Source organism: Denticeps clupeoides, chromosome 14 (genome assembly GCF_900700375.1).
Source record: "Denticeps clupeoides chromosome 14, fDenClu1.1, whole genome shotgun sequence".
Classification (NCBI taxonomy): Eukaryota; Metazoa; Chordata; class Actinopteri; order Clupeiformes; family Denticipitidae; genus Denticeps; species Denticeps clupeoides.
In genome coordinates, this window is record NC_041720.1 from 16,001,853 (window position 1) to 16,024,514 (window position 22,662).

At 41.8% G+C, this 22,662-nt stretch overlaps 1 protein-coding gene across 4 annotated transcripts in view; it reads left to right on the forward strand.

Annotated features, from left to right (window-relative positions):
- The window catches only part of LOC114763861 (DNA (cytosine-5)-methyltransferase 3A-like), a 112,077-nt gene that overhangs the window by 76,786 nt on the left and 12,629 nt on the right, over window positions 1-22,662 (forward strand). For all 4 annotated transcript variants that reach the window (XM_028953667.1, XM_028953670.1, XM_028953668.1 and 1 more), the window contains 9 exons: window positions 16,132-16,389; window positions 16,526-16,684; window positions 17,815-17,922; window positions 18,131-18,287; window positions 18,385-18,531; window positions 18,955-18,999; window positions 19,091-19,170; window positions 21,405-21,517; window positions 21,955-22,138. In XM_028953667.1, the coding sequence (XP_028809500.1) occupies window positions 16,132-16,389; window positions 16,526-16,684; window positions 17,815-17,922; window positions 18,131-18,287; window positions 18,385-18,531; window positions 18,955-18,999; window positions 19,091-19,170; window positions 21,405-21,517; window positions 21,955-22,138 (1,251 nt within the window). The remainder of the gene's footprint in view (window positions 1-16,131; window positions 16,390-16,525; window positions 16,685-17,814; window positions 17,923-18,130; window positions 18,288-18,384; window positions 18,532-18,954; window positions 19,000-19,090; window positions 19,171-21,404; window positions 21,518-21,954; window positions 22,139-22,662) is intronic.

Sequence of the window (22,662 nt, forward strand, 5' to 3'; positions counted from 1 at the left end):
ACCTTACACTCCAATGAATAAACGGTCTTCAAAAGCATTTAATCACCTACCCTAGAGGCCAGAAGTTTGGGCTTAACTTTTTGTAAAATTATTTGTAAAGATATAAACAACACTTTTTAAAAAAATACTTAAAATACTTAAATACATCGACCAAATGTTAGTACTGGTTGTTGAGGTGTAATGTAATGGATTTATGTACAGGGTTTCGTCAAAATTCCCCCACCCCTTACCTTCCTTACCTTCCATACCTTTATCACAGCAGATTTCTCCGTTTTACTGCCTCAGTTCCGGCTATTTTTGGAAATAATTGGCTAAAGAACTTGTTTTGAGTCCTTTCGGCTAAATAAAGTGAAAATATCGAAGCAATAATAATTTACATGTGTTTGAAGTATTTGTAGTGTTTTCTAGGTAAAGAAACTGTGCATTGCGCGTTTGCTTTCTGAATATGCAGAAAACCGACCACCTCTGCCCCTCCTCTCATCTGGTTTACTAACCAGTGGTAATTGTCATGACCTGGTGGTGTCTTGTCATCTGGCAGATGTCACTTGAGGAACTCTGGTTCCCCCAAGGCTTTTTAGATCTTTATTAACCTCTTATTACACTTGGATTTACACAAGCAAGTAAAGTGGTAAAAGAAGCGAATTCAGCCCGATGTTCTCAGCAACATGCAAAGCAGGTGCCACAAACCAGTGGCAAGCTGTCCTTGCAGCCCTTACCTGGAACAGTTTATGTCCATTTGGCGCCGTAAAGTGTGGCTCATCTTTACCAGAAATAACAGTTTGATTTTCACTCTTTTAAAGGTCAAGTCAGACATTTTGGCAAAACAACAAGAAACCGTCCTTTAATGGGATAGTCAGTGGACGTGAGCCTTATGAGCCTTATGCCAAGACAGTTTCCAGGCTCCAGATTTCAGTCCAGTTGGATAATCTCAAGTGTGGATGACAGCATTCGCAACAATCAAGACACATGGTGAATAGAGTAAATGAAACATAAAACAACCCAAAAGGTCACATGTTTTCCATAAAAATGTGTGAATGTTTCAGTTTTGCAGCACCAGTGCATTGGGTTTGGTCTTTTTCAGTACGCCTTACTTAAGGAACACTGTGGTACTGTTATGATTGAACATTTTTGCGATATTTGTGCCACTGTGAAAACTGACAGCAACATATTTTTTAAGTGGGACCAAGCATCAGTTCCTGTCTGACTTTTTGGTGGCATGACCATTTGCATGTGTGGAGGGAAAGATAGAGATGAATTAACCTTAAAGTGACAGACCATCATTAGTGAACAGAGCGTTCGAAGACTAATTGCTGCTGATAATGGGCCTCTCTGCATCTGAGTAGATATTTAATTGATTAGCAGCCATTTATAGCTACCATAGTAATTACCAATGTCTGGCCAGTTTTGGTCAGTTCGATGAACAGAAAAAAGTTACTGTTTTTTACCAAAAGTTAGGACATTTCAAAATTGTAGAGATATACAGTACAGGCCAAAAGTTTGGACACACCTTCTCATTCAATGTGTCTTCTTTATTTTAATGACCATTTACATTGGTAGATTCTCACTGAAGGCATCAAACTATGAATGAACACATGTGGAGTTATGTACTCCAAAAAAAAGGTGAAATAACTGAAAACATGTTTTATATTCTAGTTTCTTCTTCAAAAAAAGGCCGCCCTTTGCCTCTGATTACTGCTTTGCGCACTCTTGGCATTCTCTCGATGAGCTTCAAGAGGCTTCAACCTGAAATGGTTTTCCAAGAGTCTTGAAGGAGTTCCCAGAGGTGTTTAGCACTTGTTGGTCCAGCTCACCCCAAACCACCTCGATAGGTCCGGTGACTGGAGGTCAGGTCTCCACTTTTTGTTAAGTACATAACTCCACATGTGCTCATTCATAGTTTTGTTGCCTTCAGTGAGAATCTACCAACGTAAAATGGTCATGAAATAAAGAAAACACATTAAATGAGAAGGTGTGTCCAAACATTGGCCTGTACTGTATGTAAATACCATATTAATGATTCATTAACAGTAGACACACATTTTATTGAATTATTTGTATAAATGTTCATTTAGAGTCGTTTTTTTTCTCACTGCCATATTCAGTCAGCTTTAATATTAACTAACACAGGGGATGTTCAAAATCAATTTACAGCAGACTAATTTATGAGCAGCTAGATGCAGTCCAGGACTAGACCTAATCCCTATCCGGGCAGTTGGCCCCGTGAGAGCTCTTTACCACATTACCAGACCCACGGCTCCATCACAGCTGGAGGGCGGCTGCGCTCATGAGGTTGAGTGGTGCATGGAGATGGTCTCAGAAGCTGGGTACGGTCCAGCAGATCTTGCCCCAAGCTATTTAGCTCCCCTCCTCCTGTACATGACAAAGTCATTGCTTAGCAGATAACCGGAAATGTCTCAGTAATTGGGTAAACCAGAGAGGCCTTCCTAAACAATAGAAGGGCCGATCAGAAGAACTGCAGCCATTTCAAATGCAAGATATGAAGGATGTATACTAAAAAGTTTTTTTTGCTCAAGCATAAATGTGGGGTGTGATATGTTTCTGCTTCCCCTTCTTTCTCTCTTCCTTTCTCTGTCAATGGAAGATTTATAGTATAAATCATGCCCTCGCAGCAACTCTAGAAACAAACGCCAGTGATTTGAAGTGGCCAGAATTGCTTTCTGATCTTGGTCTCTCTCCCCTAAACGTTTTATGACACAAAAAGAAACACTTATATATCAGATGAAGGGTGGAATGAAATTACTGTGGAAGCTTAACAGTTTTCTTTTGATTCTGTATATAATTGAAGCACAAAAACTTTAATAGAAGACAGCAATACAAAGGCCAAAGCCAAATAGCAGTGTGCATTATTAATTTAAAAGCATCATTAATACAGCCAAATAATATTGTTGTCTCTGGGAATGCTTGATTCAAAGGGTTACGGGTCAAATCTTTATTGAAAATGCTCTTCATAATATAGCTAATGCCTGAAATCTGAAGAAGGAGAAGCGTTTGACATTAAATAAGTGAACTTAATCATTAATTTGACTTCGTTTGAGGGGACAGCACCAGAAATGAGCTGCCACTCTTTCTTTCCTGGCTGTAGGATCAGTAAAGTTAAATCTCATTGATTAATCTTGTCTCAAAGAGTGGCACGTTTCTGGCCCAGATTTTATTTTCTTTTAAAATCTTTTGCACAATATAATATTTCCCTTTTTCCAGATGGTATTTTTTGTGGACAATACAGAAGACAATTGCATGTGTGTAGTCATTTGTTGCGTGAGCATGTCCGTAGTTTGTTCATGTGCACATGACCATGTGTTAACAGCTCCTGTCTGAGAGGTAGTCGTGGCATTTCATTTACGTATGGGAGGACAGGAGGAAGCATGTGAATAGAAAGACAAATGAAAGATTTACAGTGTTTAACAGCTGGCTCTTTAAATAACTCCCCCTCCTCGAATTTCAGCGCTTTATCCGTTGGCTTAATGATGTCATTCATTGCCCTCCTCCTTTTACTTTTAGGGGGCAGACAGTACTTCTTTCTCTTCTGAGAACTTTCGTTTTGACCCCCGACTAGTTTGTAGGCCATAGGTTTCCCTCAAATTAGATGATAATTTGATAAAAAAAAACTTGATAAAAATGTAATGTCATAATACAAATTTAAAGCAATGGGCTTAGCTTAAGAGTGAATTGATTGACTAAAAGTAAAAGTGTTTTTCAGTAAACGCAAACAGCCCCTAGTGAAAAAAGCAGATGCAGAGTGCAAAGTTAATATGTGTGTAATAGAAATAAATGTTTGGGGGACATTTTGGTGCCCCTGAAAGGAATAAAAAAATGTTTCATTGCCAAAATTATCCGAGAAAATCCTGGACAGGTGGCAGATCTCCTGTATATATATTACCAAATAATCTGGTGTCATTTATGCTCGCACTCCTGAGCTTGTATCTGGTTTCTTGGCACTCGATTCAGCTCTTGGCACTCAGCACCACTCATGTCAGATGGCTGTTTTCAGGAGGCCTGGTGGTTTTTATCCAGTTATAGAACAAAATCTTTGGGGTTCTACTACCAAATTATTAGTTTTTTATTGAACAATTGAGGATTTTTATGGAATTTACTAAAATGTTGTTGCATTGCATAACTATTATAATGTTCAAAAAATGTAAGAAAAAATCAAACCATCTCACATAAAGTCAGTCAACATTTTCTGGTAGGTTAGTGACAAAAGATTCATCCAAATATTGAATGATTGGCCTGGCATGATATACAAATTACACATCACTGGCAGAGCCGATCCACTTTCTGCCACCGCTGGCTAGTGTGATACAGAGCCGGGCCAGGTAAAGCAGCGCCAGCTTCAGGCTCCGCGATGACGTCTCCGTATTCAAAGTCAAGTCAAAGTCCACTTTATTGTCATCTTACTATCTACAAGTACACAGAGAGACGAGATTGCGAAGGCTTTTGAGATTCACGGTGTGCAAAAAGACATGGAATAACACACAACACAAAAACATGACCACGGACATTGTTGACATTGTGCACTGTACCATAAAATAGTGTCGGTCGAGACAAACTAGACAAACCAAAACCAGTGTGGATGTATTTAGTATAAAGTGTGTGTGGTATATGATAAGCTATGAAAATAATGGCAGTAGTAGTGATATGACATGATATGATGACCATAACACAGCATCACAGTGTGAGATAGCGAGTGAATAAAGTGCCGGGCGTAATACTTCAGTTAAGAGTGCAGTACTGATGTTCAGTTTGTAATGTGCAGTTTGGGAGGGAGAATGGTAGGAGGAAGATGGTTTCAGGCTTCACATGTGGTGGAGGTGATGTGGATGTTCCTGGGGGAACCATGTTGAGGAGCCAGACAGCCTGGGGACAGCACTCTGGCTCAGAACTTCAGGGCAGTTGTCTTCTACAATCCAATTCTCTTGCCACTATATACCAGTTGTCCTCGCTGCCGTGCCTCTCTGATGACGCCCCGTCCCTGATCTTGTGGGCGGTGCAGACGGAGAAGGACCGGGCGCAATGTTGAGTAGATGACGGCTTAGCCCTTAAGTAACGATGAGCCATCTCAATCTCTGAAGGGGGAGGCAACATTTCATTTCTCAATACTTCACTCAAACCAGCTGGTGAAAAATTCAGTAGGAAGCGAAGGGATGTTGAATCTCATAATGACTTCTGCGTGCTGTGATGGATTTTCATGCGATTAATTTAATTTGAGGTGGGCTAGTGTTAAGTCTGCTCCTTTTTTTTGAGTTGCTACGCCAAAGGTTTTTCAGCTCATTGTAGCAAATCAAAGCGTCTTCGCGGGTGAATGAGAAACTATTGTATTTGAAAGCATCTTGTGAAGCAATATAGAAACATTATGGGATGCATTGAGGCACTGATAATCGTAAAGCAACGCGAGACCAGGTGAAGGTTCACAACTCTACGATGCACAATTTTCCAATCAACGGTTGCAAATGACGTTTTTACTTTAACAACTATAACAATAAAACATGGGTTGTGGATGCAGAGTGTCTCACACAGGGCTCCCCTCTTAAAAGGTAAGAAAGGATCTGACCGGAATCACACAATTGATTCCCCATACAAGAAAATATACAAATTGAGTATCAATTAAACATCCAATAAAATACATAAAAGGATTAACAAATCACTACTCACAAAGTTATTCTATAAATAATTACATAAGAACAATATGAACATTTACAGTACAACAAAAATAACTCATTAACATAATACAAACTAAACTTCTCCATACCTGTAACAATAAAACATGGGTTGTGGATGCAGAGCGTCTCACACAGGGCTCCCCTGAAGAATAAAACGCGCTCGGTGAACGAGGTGCAGCACATGTTCCAAGCGCTAACAATTAGCGCATATGCTAGCGCCGAAATAAAACTATGTCTATTCCTATTAAACACTCCCGCTCCATTACTACCGCTCTAACCTACTTCTAAATGGGAAATATACAGCATGGTGAAAATGAATTATGGTCCGACAAACCTACCTCTTAAAAGGTAACTCTACGATGTATGTTCTGACGTCCGCTTCGGAAGGTCATTTACCCTGGCCTTGAGCTTAGAGCTATCCTCGCATGCGGTGGTGCGCTCGCTCTCCAGTTGTAGAACCCGTTGGCTGAGGTCATCTGCTGCGAGTTCCAGCGACAAAATGCTTCGTCCGTGTTCCTCTACTGTTGAGCCACAATTATGAGTCAAGATGATTTGAAATCAGTAGCTGGTTCTTTGCGGTGCTGCTCGAGCAGCTGAGTAATGGCCTCCAGTGTCAGTAAGGAATCGTCCTTTTTGCTTGCCTCCAAACCTTTAGAAGCCATTGCAGTAAAGCTAGACGCTGTTCAGTAAACGTGATAATAGCAGTGAGGAGCAGACTCTGAAACCATAGATGGCTAGACTGTGAATATTAAAAAAAGTACCAGAGAACTTGTGCAAATACATCGCCCTCAGCATGTCAACCGTACGTCACTGTGTTCATTTATTTGAACACAAAAGAACAGGTTCCTCTTCTAGTGACCTTGGATGTAGGCATGTAAATGCAGCTCTGACTCTTTATTTCAGTGGTTAGCTAGGCCTCACGAAAGAGCCGTCAGCTATCTTCTGTCAGGGTGAACCCAGTGACTGCACGATGGCTGCTGCGCCTTTTCACCTCAGTCTCTGCATGAATGGCATCTCCATTCATACTCTGTGGAGTTTGGTGTAATGTTAGCATGCTGGCCAAAAAAGAGACAGCAGAGCAGCTTTAGCAACAGTAATTTGAGTCAGGATTGGAGGACACAGCCGCTGCTGGTGCTGATCTGGGGTCAGGTTTCAGCATCCCGCAGGCCTGCATCGTGGCTTTGTGAGCTCAGAGAGCCCATGCTGACTCAAGACCTGCACTTAGAGGACACTTTAGCATGCATCCCCACATCTTAATCAGGAAGTGCTGTGGGGTCTAATCAGATGAGCGGAGGGAAGACAGGAGGAAGAGCGTTAGATGAGGCCAATGTTAAACCACAGGAAGACAAGGGGAGTGAGAAGAGGGAGAATTCTTGCAAATCAACTGTGCATTCATGGCTAGCAGGTGAAAAGCTCCTGTGTGAGGGTGTGTGAATGTCTGCACGTGTCAGTGCTCACCTACAAAGACTTCTGTACTTATATGATGTGCTTAATTAGAAGCAAGTTAGTGTGCATAGATGTGGTTTAGGACGCTGCCCCCGTAATCAGAAGGTTTGCCGGTTCGAATGCCTGTCATGGCTGCCCACTGCTCACCAAGGGTGATGGTTACATTACATTACATTTACAGCATTTATAAGACGCCCTTATCCAGAGCGACTTACAATCAGTAGTTAACAGGGACAGTCCTACCAAGTTCTTGCTCAGGGACACAATGGTAGTAAGTGGGATTCGAACCCAGGTCTTCTCGTTCATAGGCGAGTGTGTTATCCACTAGGCTACTACCACCCACAACAAACTGCTTTTTGACATTAAGTTAAGGTCCCACTGAGATTGGATTCAAAGTCCAGCGTGCTAACCATTACACCATGGAACCTACACATTTCGTTGTGTCACCGTGTGCTGTGCTGCAGTGTTTCACAATGACAATCCCTTCACTTTCACTTAGACGATAATGTGTAATAATTGCCATGTCTTAAAATATGTTTCCTTGGTTTTTATGCATTTTCCTTTATGAAGTACATCCTTAGTGACCTGCCTGAATTTTTCTGCCAGAAATTTTTAACCAGAAGTAAAACAAAAGATAATTAATAAAAAATAATGATAATGCACAGTAATTTTACACATTTTCCAAACAAGTATTTAACATGTATTCTGAATACTTTTTTATGTGTGCAATACATTTATTTAAATTACATTTGTCAGTCTATCCAGGATGAACTAATGAATTATGAACAACCTTGCAATTTTGTCAAATCATTGCAAAAGTCATCTCTTGTCATTAGGGCAGTGGTGGCCCAGTGAGGTGCCACTGAGCAAGGTTCCCGGGCACCTTTCATGGCTGCCCACTGCTCACCAAATGTAATGGTTTAAATGCAGTGGACACACTTAGGTTATTACTAATTGAACTTGTGATAATGACTAAACAGGATCAACTCCCACATTGACAGTTTGAGGTTTATTTAACACCCGCAATCTGCACACAAAGGTCAAGTAGTTCCCAGTAATGTTGGGATGGCTTGGATGGGATGCCTATCCACCATTAGCCTGTTGCACAGTTTGTGCTGATTAAGCTGTTGAAGTACAATAGTGAGTGATGGACATATGTTAGTTGAAAAGGCCTCAGTATGTGTGTGTGAGTATGTGGGAGGACATTGACAGGCTGTCTGAACGTTGCTTCATCAAGTCATGTTGCCACAGATGGAGCTTCCACTTCATGTGTCATGTCTAAATGAGCTTGTGTTTCTTCCAAAGACATTTCCGTCTCCAGGAGAATTTGGCCTTTGGTTTGGCCCAGTCATGTAGTTGAGCACTGTTTTCCTTTTAGTGAGTTGAATTTGTGCAGCTCTCACAGATGACATTCCAGAAAGGAAAAGCCTAATATGCCACAAACCTTTAGATCATATAATTGTAAGAAATGAACGGAGAGCAACAAACTTTGCTCCCTTTGGGAAGGAATATTAAATACCTTGTAATTGCAACAGATGTATGAGGATAAAAACATGTTTTCTACCTATGTAAGTATTGTGGAACAGGGCTGCACAAATCAGATTGATTGCAATTTACATTTCAGTTTACAAAAAATATCCACTCATTACTCACTTGCAAAGATTCACGCGAATTCAACCAAACCCTGTGAATATTGCATGATCTTGCAATTTTGTCAAACTGTGTCTGCAAATTTGAGTGTCAAATAAGTGTCACCTCTTAAGTAAGTGTAATCTCTTAAGCATTTCACCCTTCATAGATGTCCGCTGAACAAATCACTGAGCCATTTCTGGTTGTGAAAATGCGTGATGACCAGCATCTTTTCCTGCTGATGGGGACAGTAGGAGATTCGCTGATATTTGAACTCACTCTCCATTTGATCTAAAAAGTGATATCAAGTCAGATAAAACAGAAAAACAGCACAAATGTTTTGTCACACTGTGTATTGTAAGCGTAAAATGGAATGTATGTATAAAATAATGTTAAAATGTTTCATTAAACCACAAATATTCTAAAACTGGATGGGTCCATTGCAACTATTAATGCAATTTCCCCTTGCTAATTACAGAATTATATAATGCTATTTCATACAATTGGCTAGACTGACACAATTGGCTAATGACACAAATACTAGATGGCAAAAAAAAAACTTTCCATGGACAGGTGTAATGAATAATATATCAGGACTTGTTATTAAAACTGAACTGATGGCCCTATTATCTTTCTGTGTTGATTTAATTGGTGCGAAAATATTGTTAGAAAAATGACTGCATGTATGTATTGTGGAGTAGATTTCCGGACTGTGGGAACTGCTCGGGGTCCCGCCCCATTCTAACTCCACCCGACCATGTAATGGCCACAGTATACCTAGGCAATTAGGCTGGCCATGTTCGGGTGTTTGAAGAGGTCATAGGTCAAGCCGAGAAAGCCGTGTGACCCCTCCTGTCTGAGTTCAGACAGGAGATGAGACCAGAGGGGTCAAACGATTCCCGGGCCAATTGCTTCTCTCGTGTGTCTGGGTCAGTGAGAAAACAGCACACTTTAGATAAAGGGTCAGAGTTCACTCCTGGGGAAAATATTAAGTGGCAGCAGGAAAGTTCTTCATTTAAACTAAAACACACACAGTGTGTGACATTCACACAATTTTTTCTCACAACAATATCCAATATTAAGATGAATACTTTTTATTTCTTTTATTTTGTTATGTGTTTTTTTTTCTCAGTGAAATAAAATTTTCTGGTAATTTAATATATGGCACAGTTCTTTGCTGCAGAGTATAAATAATGAATGCAATTTTAACATTCATATGAAATAAAAGCATAATACTGTAGTGCCATGCCCTGTTTTGTCTCTATATAAAGAGTTGGGGAGATCTTTACTTTACTTTACTTTATTTGGCAGACGCTTTTATCCAAAGCGACTTACAATGGGAGACACCAGCAATTCTCGTTCGATATATAAAGATATATAAAGACTTCTGGTACACACACACACACACACGCACACACACACACACACACACACACACTCTACAGATTGTCATGTGCACACCATATTGTACAGCTTTGCATAAACACTCTGACTGCACAGTCAATGCCTCACCATATATGGTAAAACTATGCCATACTCGTACGGACTCACTCCCACACATTGTACAATCATATGCACTCCATACTGCGTAGTACAAATGTGGCAGACTGTGGCGTGCTGACACTCACAAGCTGTGCATTGTCATTTAGAAACTAAACAGTAAACCAGACAACATACACACACACACACACACATGCGCTCATACACTCAGCTGACCCTGTTTCCCTCCTGTTATTGTGTGTGAAAACCGTGTCCTCGGCGTTGGCACAACCCCCCCCCCGCACATTCTTAGCCACTCGGAGTTCTGAGGCACGGGCTCCTCCAAGGCCCCACAGTGTCATAAGCAGGAAAGTCACAAGTTTTTATCTCACTTCAAAAAGAAAATTCTCGCTCGCTTGCTCGCCCGCGCGGCTCCCATCCCCCCGCCGGGATAAGAGGAGGGCAGAAATAGGAGGCGGGAGAGGCCGGCTCTATTCTTTTTTTTTTTTTTTTTCCCTTGGAAATTAATTTTGGAAAAACGCCCTGGCCTGGAAATGGTATTGGCCGCTTGCTAAGTGGAGCTTGGTTTGAATTACCTAAAGAGCCCTTTGAAAGCGCTGGGCCTCATTGTTGCGGGGGGGAGCGCGTGAACCGTCTGAACCGGCCTGATGCTCACTTTCCTGTTTTTTTTTTCCTTCGGGGGGGGTTTTCGGCGAGGAAAACGCGGCCATTTGTTCACCTAGGCCAGAGCCGGCAAGTGAGGAGTCCTCGGAGGGCACTTTGTTTTGCGTGACGTGTCTTTTCTGCTGTCAGCACAAACGATTGGCTGAGCCGTGTGGCGATTTTGGCGCCAGTCTGTGGTAGAAGAAGAGATCGAAGGGAACCGGAGGGAGAAGGAGGTTGGTAGGAGGTAGAGCGACCATCTGGTTTTCCCTCTGTAGATTTTTTTATTTTGGTCCGGCTTTGGGTTTGGTTTAGGCTGGTGGATTGGGTCATGACAGTTCCTATTATGTGTGGGCTTGTTAGGTTTATGGTTTGAATATTCATTTGTCTCCTCAAGCATGCAGATATTACCACAAAAACACTCCCAACTAAAACGGTTTGACCAACAGAAGTTTTCTCGCCTGGATGTACTTGTGGAAGCGGATGCCTGCGGATGCTCCTGGCTGTGTCTGGACAGCTTGCTATTACACTGGGGGAAAATATGGTTACACTGTCGAAAATAAGTGGCCATTATCATTTTGGTTGTTGAATTGTTTCCGAATAAATAGATTGTCATTTTATAATGCATTAAATAACAATATTGTGATATTTTGGAGGTGGGGAGTGTTTGCAAATCTGAGAAGCAAAAAGTGTTGACAACCTGTCTGCATGTTGGGTTTGGTTGTGTCTGTAGTGACGATAACAGCAGAGTTGACCTCTGTAATTTCTCACTGTAACAAGTGAGAAATAGACAGAAATGAACTTCCCAGAGGAGGTGTGGTACCCTTCGGATTGCTTCAAGTCTATCATTGTATTTGTCTGTTCTGGAAAGGTAGGATCTAGACTTTGTTTACTGTCTGTTTGTAAGCTCAGTTGTAGGACTGTGTTGGACTATCAATTGTGTGGTGTGTATTGAAAGGTAGATTGTGTTTAAGCTGCATCAGGGGTTATGTCATCAGTGATAGTTTCGGGTTCCCCTGAGGTGTAAATTAGGTGTCAGGGCTTAGGGATTTATAGTGAAGGTCACTCCACTACAGACACAGTAGCCGTCAATAGCCGTCAGTCCAAACTTGGCATCTTTCCTTCATCCTCCTTTTCCATTTTAGCCTTTTACTTCACAGCAACTATCTCTTACAGGCTTAGGGAAACATACTCACGCTGCAGAGGCTCTGTTACCAACAACCTCATCTACCCCGCTCTGTCATCTAATTCTCAAACAAGAGTGGTAGGTGGGCTCTGGAACTGTCAATCTGCTGTTAAAAAAGCTGACTTCATCTCTGGTCTCACTACTCTCCACTCCCTAGACTTCCTGGCGCTAACAGAGACCTGGATATCCCCTCAGAATACAGCTACACCTGCTGCCCTCTCTTCTACCTACACGTTCTCCCACACTCCTAGGAAAACTGGGAGAGGAGGGGGTACTGGCCTTTTAAAATTGCAAAATTGGTCTGTCACGCCAATGCCTCTCCTACATCTTAATATTTCTTCTTTTGAATTCCATGCAGTCTCAGTTTCCTCTCCTGTGAACATCCTTCTTATTGTCATATATCGCCCTCCAGAGTGCTTTATTGATTAATTGGACACTCTGCTCAGCATTTTCTCCTTAGGCAGCCCCCTATCTCTACATGGTGACTTCAATCTTCCACTAGTCAAACTTCAAATTGTCTTGCCTTCTTCCCCTTCTCCACTCTTTTTCATTGACCAGCAGCAACATCTCTCCCACACACAAAGGAGGGAATGTCCTGGACCTGGTCTTCAGTCATCTTTCTCCAACTTTCTTCCACTCCACTTCACATCTCTGACCACCACTTCCTGACCTTCACACTCACTCTACCTACAGGATCCAGGACTATTCCCCATCCATCCTTCATTCAACACAACCTTCACACTGTCTCACCTTCATCTGTATCTTCCTGCATTCTTTCACATTTCCCAACCTCTGACTCATTCTTCTCCTTACCACTAGAAACAGCCATAAACTCTTTCCTCATCTCACTTTCCATTTCTATGGATCACTTCTGTTCTCTATCTTCAAAACCCAAAAGGGCTCTTCGATACATTGCGCAGTAATCGAAGAGTACTTCGAGCAGCGGAGAGAAAATACAAGAAATCACAGCTTGACTATTGCATTACCAGAATCTTCTACTAACCTCACTACTGCTAAAACTGATTTCTACAAGGCAAAACTGTAAGCCTCTGCCCACAACCCTCAAAAACTCCACAACATATTCAACCCTCCAACTCCCCCTGCCCCATCTTCCCTAACTGCTGATGATTTTGCCAACTTCTTCACAGGGAAGATTGAACCATTCTGTAAGATATTCTCCACCACAAATCCTACTCTACCCTCTGAAGATTCTATAATCAGTTTCTACAGGCAATCTAACCACCTGCCCACTAGATCCAACCCCTTCCACAATGCATCAAATCATCTCTTCCGACCTCATCCCTTTAATCTCTTATATCATAAACAACATTTGGCCATGTACCATCTGCTTTAAAACAGCCAGAGTTCTTCCAATCCTATAGAAACCCACTGATCCTACAGATATCAACAATTACCGACCAGCTTCTCTCCTCTCATTTCTTGAGTGCTACAATCCTTGAGCGCTACAATCAACTATCACTTCATCTGTCCCAGAACAACCTCCTGGATCCTATCCAGTCTGGCTTTAGAACAGCTTGTTCTACTGAGACGGCCCTTCTGACTGTTTCTGAGAAGTTACTTGTCGTCAGATCGGCAAAACTGTCATCGGTTCTTATTCTCCTCGACCTCTCTGCAGCATTTGACACAGTTAACCACAAGACTCTCTTGTGTATCCTGAAGAGGCTTGGAATTCGGGCCTCAGCATGGCAGTGGTTTGCTTCCTACCTTGATGAGTGATCTTACCAATTGACTTGGAAAGGATCCACCTCTTCCTCATGTTTACTCTCCACTGGTGTCCCTCAAGGCTCAGTCCTAGGTCCTCTCCTTTTCTCCCCCTATACGAGATCACTTGGTGAAGTCATTTCCTCATATGGGTTATCCTATCACTGCTATGCCAACGACACACAATTCATGTTCTGTTTTCCTCCCTCAGATCTACATGCTGCTTCCAAAATCTATGCATGTCTAACTAACATCTCATCTTGATAGGCAGCCAATCACCTCAAACTCAATCCCACCAAAACTGAACTACTACTCATTCCAGCAGATTTTTCACCACATCAGGATCTTGCTATTTACCTGGGCATCTCACAGCTCTCTCCTTCTACAACAGCCTGCAACCTTGGAGTAACAATAGACAACCAACTCTCCTTCTCGACTCACATCAGCAACCTTTCCCGCTCATGTAGATTCCTTCTCTACAATATCAGACAAATCCGTCCTTATCTGTCAACACAGGCCACCCAGATACTGGTTCAGTCCTTAGTAATCTCATGACTGGATTACTGCAACTCCCTTCTAGCTGGTCTACCTCTATGTACCATCCGTCCTCTACAACTTATACAAAATGCAGCAGCACGACTGATCTTCAACCTTCCCAAATTCTCCCACACCACCCCTCTGCTACGTTCCCTCCACTGGCTCCCAGTAGCTGCACGCATCAGATTCAAAATATTGGACTACAAAGCCAAACATGGAGTAGCACCATCCTACCTCACAACCCCTGGTCTGCCAAACGCCTTAAATATAAATATAATTATAAGAACCTGTGAACAAGATCGATTTCGGGGAAATGGAGGAAACTGAAAATTGGACTATATTGTGCATGTGTTGTATTGACAGGAGCCAGTTTACATCATCCAGAAGGAAATTGGGTGCATGGGAGCTGTCCGTCCTCACTATGGGCTCCTCCCATGTTAAAGTAAATTTTCTGGGATTCAAAAGTAATTACACACCAAACAAAGAGGGGCTGCGTATGTTGTACTGCCACATTGTTCAATTGTCTGGGATTAAAATGCAGCAAGTATTAAAATAAATGACACATTTTTGCAACGTTTTTACTACTTGAGAGAAATGTGGGAATTATTGAGAGAATTATTAAAAATACTTTTTTTTAAGCTCAGAGTGTCTGTTTCTTAGCTCCAAAGATACTGCTTCGCAAAATGTCAATAAGAAAAAAAAAATTTGTGTGTGTGTGTGTGCACTTAGAACATTACTCTCAATACACTAAGGGTTGTGTTGTTCTGTTCCAGCCTCAGTATAGCACTATATCAATATAGTAGGGGTGTGTATTGCCAAGGCTCTCACGATACAGGGATCACGATACTATTATATTATGATATATTGTGATACTGCACATATTGTGATATTCTACAGTCCACTGAAAATGTTAAAACAGAGCTGATATCAATATGCTGTGTAAGATCTGTGTAGATCACATCACATTAATAACTCAGCCAAAACAACATAACTCAGAACATGAATTTTAGACTATTTGTATACAAAATATACCTGTATCAATACAATATCACAACGTAAAATATCACAGTATATTGCTTTATGGATATTTTCTAACACCCGTACAATATAGCATTCTGTGTAGCACTTCTCACATTTTTATCATTTCATTCACATTTAAAAACCATTAAAGTTTGAACCTATTAAAAAATTACAACTGACACGTTTCTAATAAAAGAAAACATAAGAAATTGTTCAAACAAATGCAACTGGTGGCTGAAGTGCAATGTAGCAACAAACAATGTATGTGTAATAGAAGTTGAATTAGTGAATTTCATCATAATGTCCACACACCTTGCCTTTATTACAGCAGATTCAGAGATTCACTACATCCCTTCCAGAAATGTGTATTGGAAATACTTTGTGTCCAAACCCTCCTACCCCCTTTTCTACATCTAGAGTGAATGTCAATGTACAAAACACTCTACTGATATGGTCACGTGATACAGTTTGAGCCTTTGTGGCCTAGCGGGTAAGGAAGTGGACCTGTAATCAAAAGGTTACCGGTTCGAATCCTGAACCGTCAAGGTGCACTGAGCATTGCCATCATTTCACTAAATAATGTGTTACTAAAGATTATTAAACACTGAAAACCAGTTACATGTGGTTTTCTTGCAATAACTTTTTGTAATAAGCAGTGTATTGTTTACTTGTTAGTGTGGGCCGTATCTTCTGGCCTGTGCACATTGATACATTGTGATAGCCATGGCTCATAATTACTCCTGCTGAACCTGTGCGCGTCTTTCTCCACAGGCCGAGAAGAAGGCCCACCTGGTGGCTGTGATGAACACCATGAAGGACCATACAGAACCGGAGCCTCAGAAGAAAGAGGAGGAGCCTGCCACCAACCTCCCACCCACTCCGACTCCTCAGACTCCGCCCCCGGTACAGCAGCACACAGACCCGGCCTCCCCCACAGTCGCCACAACACCTGAGCCCGCACCCATCTCCAGCGGTGAAAAGGCCATGGCCAAATCCTCAGATCCGAATAATCCAGAAGCTGAATATGAGGTACACCTGGCACCCACGTTCAAAACGCACTGACACAATGTTGAGATCATCAGAAATGTGGAAAATTGACAGAAAACCTGAACATAGGTGTGTACTTTCTTCATGTCTTTCTTTCTGTTTGTGTTTTTGTGTGTAGGATGGTCGTGGCTTTGGCATTGGGGAGCTGGTGTGGGGGAAACTGCGTGGCTTCTCATGGTGGCCGGGCCGCATCGTGTCCTGGTGGATGACCGGCCGCAGCCGTGCTGCTGAAGGAACCCGCTGGGTCATGTGGTTTGGGGACGGAAAATTCTCAGTGGTGAGAGCCAGACGTTATCCAGACATGAATAACTGCTATTATTTATTCCATAGATACTAGAGTTGTTGAAGATAATATGTGATGGTTAATATATGCATTTTCATATTCATTCATTCAGTCTTCTGTTTTATGTAGTGTGGAATACTTTGAAAAGATTGGGAAAAGATCTTCAAAAGACTAAAGTTTCAAATGGCTCAAAGTCATGGAGTATTTAGATTTTTACCAAGTGTGACAAGATTTTGCTCCGGTTTCCTGTTTCTCAGCAAAGTTCTTCCTGATTTTCTGATCCCTGGTTGGTCAGAACAAGTATATATTATCGTTGACACATGTTTCCGTGGGGACACTCAGGGTTAAGTGTCTTGCTCAGGGACACAATGGTAGTAGGTGGGATTTAAACATGGGTCTTCTGGTTCATAGGCAAGTGCGTTACCCACTAGGTTCCTACCACCCTGTAGCCTAAGAAGATAAAGTTGAGACTAGAAATTGACTTGACTGAACAAACAGCTCAGATTGCCAGTAGAGACTTTGAACAATAGAGATGCCAGGAGCACACTACAACTGCAGTAAACTTTTATCATTTTATTCCCACTTTGGGATACTTGTTTGTGTCTGTTAAATGGTTTCGAACTGTGTGGTGTAAGACCAGGACAAGTCACCTCAAGACTCGGCAGATTTAGATACTGATACATTCTCTGCCTTCATTTAGTTTGTATTTGGGGACGCTTTTTCTGAAAGCATGCAGATGCAGATGGAACCAAGCCCTGAACACACCAAGCAAAATTTCCCTTGTGCACTTAACACAGTGCAAAAGAAATGTAGGGTTTAAATATTTAAGTAGCGGAAATAATGTGTCTGTATTTAGGGTCTTTGTAGGGTTGCTTGTAGCCTAGTGGGTTAGACACTTGCCTATGAACCAGAAGACCACAAAGTCACAGGTTCAAACCCCTCCTTGAGCAAGACACACAACCCTGTGTTGCTCCAGGGGGGTCTGTCCCTGTAACTACTGATTTTAAGTCGCTTAGGGGAAGGGCATCTGATAAATTCCGTAGTTTTGAATGAAATACTGTTTACTAATCGTGTTTACATCCACTCCATTCTCTCTCCATGTCTCCATATCACAACTCTGCTAGGTGTGTGTAGAGAAGCTGTTACCATTGAGTTCATTCTCAAATGCCTTCCATCAACCCACTTACAACAAGCAGCCCATGTACAGGAAAGCCATCTATGAGGTGCTACAGGTGAGTAAACACACTATTTTTGGGTACCATCACAGTTAAGTGTGTGAAAGATATTCCACATCTTGTCTAACAAGACGTCTATAATCTTTTTGATTGTTTTTTGTAAATTAGCATGTCTCATTGAAGATCAGAGAAATGTTTTATGTGTAGAGAGAGCTTATATTTGTTACAATTGATCATAATTTTCTGTGTGTCTGCATGTGTGTAGGTGGCCAGCTCACGGGCAGGCAAACCATTCCCATCATGTGTGTCGAATGATGACTCAGACTCAGGAAAGAGTGTGGAGATGCAGAACAGGCAGATGATTGAGTGGGCCAACAATGGCTTCCTGCCCAGTGGGGCAAAAGGACTGGAGCCACCACCAGGTAAAACCACACACACACACAAGCATGCTTAAATGCATACATGCACACACGCGTAAAGTGTGATACATTAGGTACAAGTTCAGTGTTGTCTTTGCAGCAGAGCGTAATCCATACACAGAGGTGGACCCTGACCTGTGGGCGGAGCCAGAAGCAGCTTCATACACCCCACCTCCGGCCAAAAAGGCCCGCAAGAGCAGTGTGGAAAAGCCGAAAATCAAAGAAATCATTGACGAGGGGACAAGGGGTAAACCGAAGACACGCTCACACACACTGCTGTGACATCGCTTGAGCTAATAAATGAATAAAACCATTAGTAGCTGGCACGAGCAGCATCCACCTTAAAATGTGATGTTCTAGTAATGGACAAAATGCATCCTTTCCTAAATAGTGAATTGCTCATTTTATTGCCATGACCTATAGTAACAGGCATTCTTATTATTTTAAGGTCAGTTGCCAGTTGCCAGTATTAGTTCCTGCTTCATTATACAGTTGTTATTCTATGATAGTTTTCAATATGATTTACATTTTATATAATATTACATTATCATCCAGTTCAAAACCAATATGTTAATTAACTTTCCAATAAATGCTACTCAGCTTACACTGCGCAATGCATATGAAAAATGGGGTCTCATCTTAAATTCACACACATTTTTCCTGTTTCCAGAGCGGCTTGTGTATGAAGTGAGACAGAAATGCCGAAATATTGAAGGTAAGTTACAGTCTTGAGTGTACGGTGCATGTGTGACATTAGCTGACAAGCTCTTTACTCTTTCACCCTCGCTTTCTCTCACTTCCTACAGACATCTGCATCTCCTGCGGGAGTCTGAACGTGTCTCTGGAGCACCCACTCTTCACCGGCGCCATGTGCCAGAGCTGTAAGGTGAGGAAACAGGAACACCTTGCTGCTGCTGGTTCCACGCTACACACAGACCTGAAAGATACATCTACGTGGCAAAATATTGCCACAATTCAAGCTCCATTTAGTTGTTCCATTCAGAAAAGCACTGAAATAATTTCACAGGTTGGTTTTTCCAAATAATTTCCTCTATGGAAGTATGTCAAAGGTTTTTTGTGGCACTTTTATGAGGTTCTCGGGAGCAAGTGGATGGTTTGGACGGCGATCGGTAGTTTTCACACTACATTAGTGAAGACAGGAGTGGTTTGGACCAGGCACAGCTGGAACTGGTCACTGATGGTCAGACCGCTGACCATCTTGAGCGGCAACCAGGCATGAGCATAAGGAACGCGAGGTCCTAGGGGAATGGAGGATGTATGGACCATGAAGTTGAACCATTTTGCCAAATTAGCATTAGCGTCGTCTAGTTATTATTCTCTGGAGGCATGATTGTTAGAAAGAAAGCATTTATAAAAATGTATGTGTCTGTTTAATGCTTTTGTCTCTCAAGCGGAGACAAAAGCCCTGTTTTCAAAGCTCTTTAGTGGCTGTTAAACCACGTCTGGTTTTGTAATCAACATTTCAAGTATGTGGAGTCCATATTGACAGTCCTCACACACCCTGCTTCCTCATTCTGGACAACACAATCAGTGATTATTAGCAAATATTTGCATGTACATTTCTGCCATTTATCAGAAAGTGTCTTTCTAAGGGAAGCAATGGTAGCAAGTGGTGGTCTTCTGGTTCAGGGTGTAGTAGGGTGGTAGTAGTCTAGTGTCTAACACACACACCTATGTGTCCCTGAGCAAGATACTTAACCCTGAGTGTCGCCAGGGGGCGACTGTCCCTGTCACTACTGATTATAAGTCGCTCTGGATAAGGGTGTCAGCCAAATGCACTAAATGTAAATGTAAATAGGGAAGTGTCCATTCTGTGTCCTAAATAGCCCTAAGAAAGTATTGCCCCTTAAGTTTTAGTGGTTTGCCAGGCAATTACTTCATGTTTTAAAAAATGATGTACCAACCAAGTAAGTACCAAGGTAGGACTGGAGTGACCGCCGTTGGATGGAAAGCAGGGATTGAGTCACAACCAGGGATGACAGATCATCCCACCATCTTGACACCTCATGTGATTATAGACTAGACTGGGCTGATGCGCAGAGCAAGACCACTGCAGGCAAGACTAACAAGGCAGCAGCACTGCTGCATAGCAGAAGCACAGACAGCTCAGTCTATCCTATGAATAGTTAATGACTGACCCACCGCTCCATGCTCACAGATGGCAGGGAGCTGAAGGCCGAGAGAATGTCTGAGCCATGAACGGAAACCGTCAGGCTGGAGACGCGCATCACTTTGAAAGAGTTTACTCCCTTCTCTTGGACTAATGGAAAAAAAGAAGATCTTTGAGAGATACAGAAACCAGGCAGTTTAAAACCACAAAGCCCTTGGCTTAGAGAGGCTAATGGTGTAATGGGGGACTTTTTTAAGACCAATTTAGAGTCTGTAGTTTTGACTATAATATTCTTTCTTGGACCACTAATCCCAGGAAGGCAATAGGTAATAGGAGGGGGTTATTGTCAGGAAGTTTAGGTTTCAGAGACAACGTAAAAGTCAATGCAGGCAAAGCAAAGTTTTATTGTTAGATATATACAACTAGATATGAGGGCTGAACATAAACTGAAAATTGCATATTTAAAATTATGGCAGTTTTAAACTGTGGTAGAGAAGCTCAGGCAGGGAGATTATTAAAAAAGAAAAAATACCCTGCAGATTCTGACATTAAAATGTAATATTTTAAAGCGCTGATGATGCAGCCAAAAATGGCGTGCGTCACGTGGTACTGTGTGCATTTAAGTATTTTCGTTTGGTTTCTACTTGCGTCCAGACACAAGCACATCGTGGCAAACACACCAAGTGCATTGCTCCCTTGTCTGACCGTTTCGGCAATTGTTCACATGCAAAAGATGCGGTGTCAGATTTTATATCCACACACTAACAGTGCAAAACACTGTTGCACTAATTGCATTTATTTCTGGATTTAACAAAATGAATATTTCTAGTTTAATAACAGCGATGGTTGTTTGAATTGTTTCATCCCTAAAAGAAATATTTATATACAGAAATCTAGAGCTATTCTAATACGGACACCCATCAAACACACCCATTTCTCACATACACCGTAGACCCAATGTGTGCTATCTTCTGCGTGCTTCTCTCCAGAACTGCTTTTTAGAATGTGCGTACCAGTATGACGACGATGGATACCAGTCCTACTGCACCATCTGCTGTGGGGGGCGGGAGGTGCTAATGTGCGGCAACAACAACTGCTGCAGGTCAGTCCCCGGTCCAACTGGCCAACTGGAACGTGTACTCGTGTAACATTTTACCAGTTCAACAGAGTCCACTGGAAGCATTTACACACACTGATTGTATTCCTGAGTATTCCCTGTTTATCATTTATTTATTAATGAATTTCTCCTCCTTTATAGCTTGTGAAATGCCTGGAACACACAGAACACAGTGGGCACTGTTTTCAAACTGGTGCAGCCCTATGAACTAAGTTTTAAAATAGTGATATATGATATATGAAAAAGTTCAGAACACATTTAATGTGATAAATGAAATCCATTCCATTACTCTTATGGGATAATGGAATCATTATGTAATAATAGATGTTGTTATGAGGATTCGTCCATGCACATGTGCTTGTGCACTGTTGGCCCTGTGAGGAATCTGTTTTTTCTGCCTGCTTGTACATGGGCACTCTCAGGTGCTTCTGTGTGGAGTGCGTGGATTTGCTGGTGGGTCCCGGAGCAGCCCAGGCAGCCATAAAAGAGGACCCGTGGAACTGCTACATGTGTGGATCGCGGAACATCTATGGGCTTTTGCGGCGTCGAGATGACTGGCCCAGTAGGCTCCAGCACTTCTTTGCCAACAACCATGACCAGGACTTTGTGAGTCTGCCATGTTCTATATATGCACTGCAGGTAGTGTAGAAGAGAGACGGAACAGAGGAGCAGACATGAAGTTAACATCAGTAATCAAAAATTAATTCCATAACGTCAGAAAAATTTTATAATAGGGGTGGAAATCCCTATTATAGGAGTGACCCAAAATATCATGTGTTGCTCAGCAGTGATATTAGATTCAGATTGTATCATACCCAGTATATTGTTGTGCATGACAGAATAGTCATAACTGTGTAATTGAAGATGAAAGACCCTTCAAAATATATTGTCAAGTAGAGTTAAACCCAAAAATCTTATATTATCAATACAATGGTATAATATTTTTTTATCACAATGGGAAGTATCACAATATATTGCCATATTGATTCATATTGTCTTTTATTATTTAATCTTGGGTAAAGCAACATTTCACATTTCATTGTTATCTTTTGCCATATGATGAAGATTTCAGGTTACACTGTCTTTCACATCCCAAATCCAGAGGGCAGATTAACCCTGAACCTTGGTGC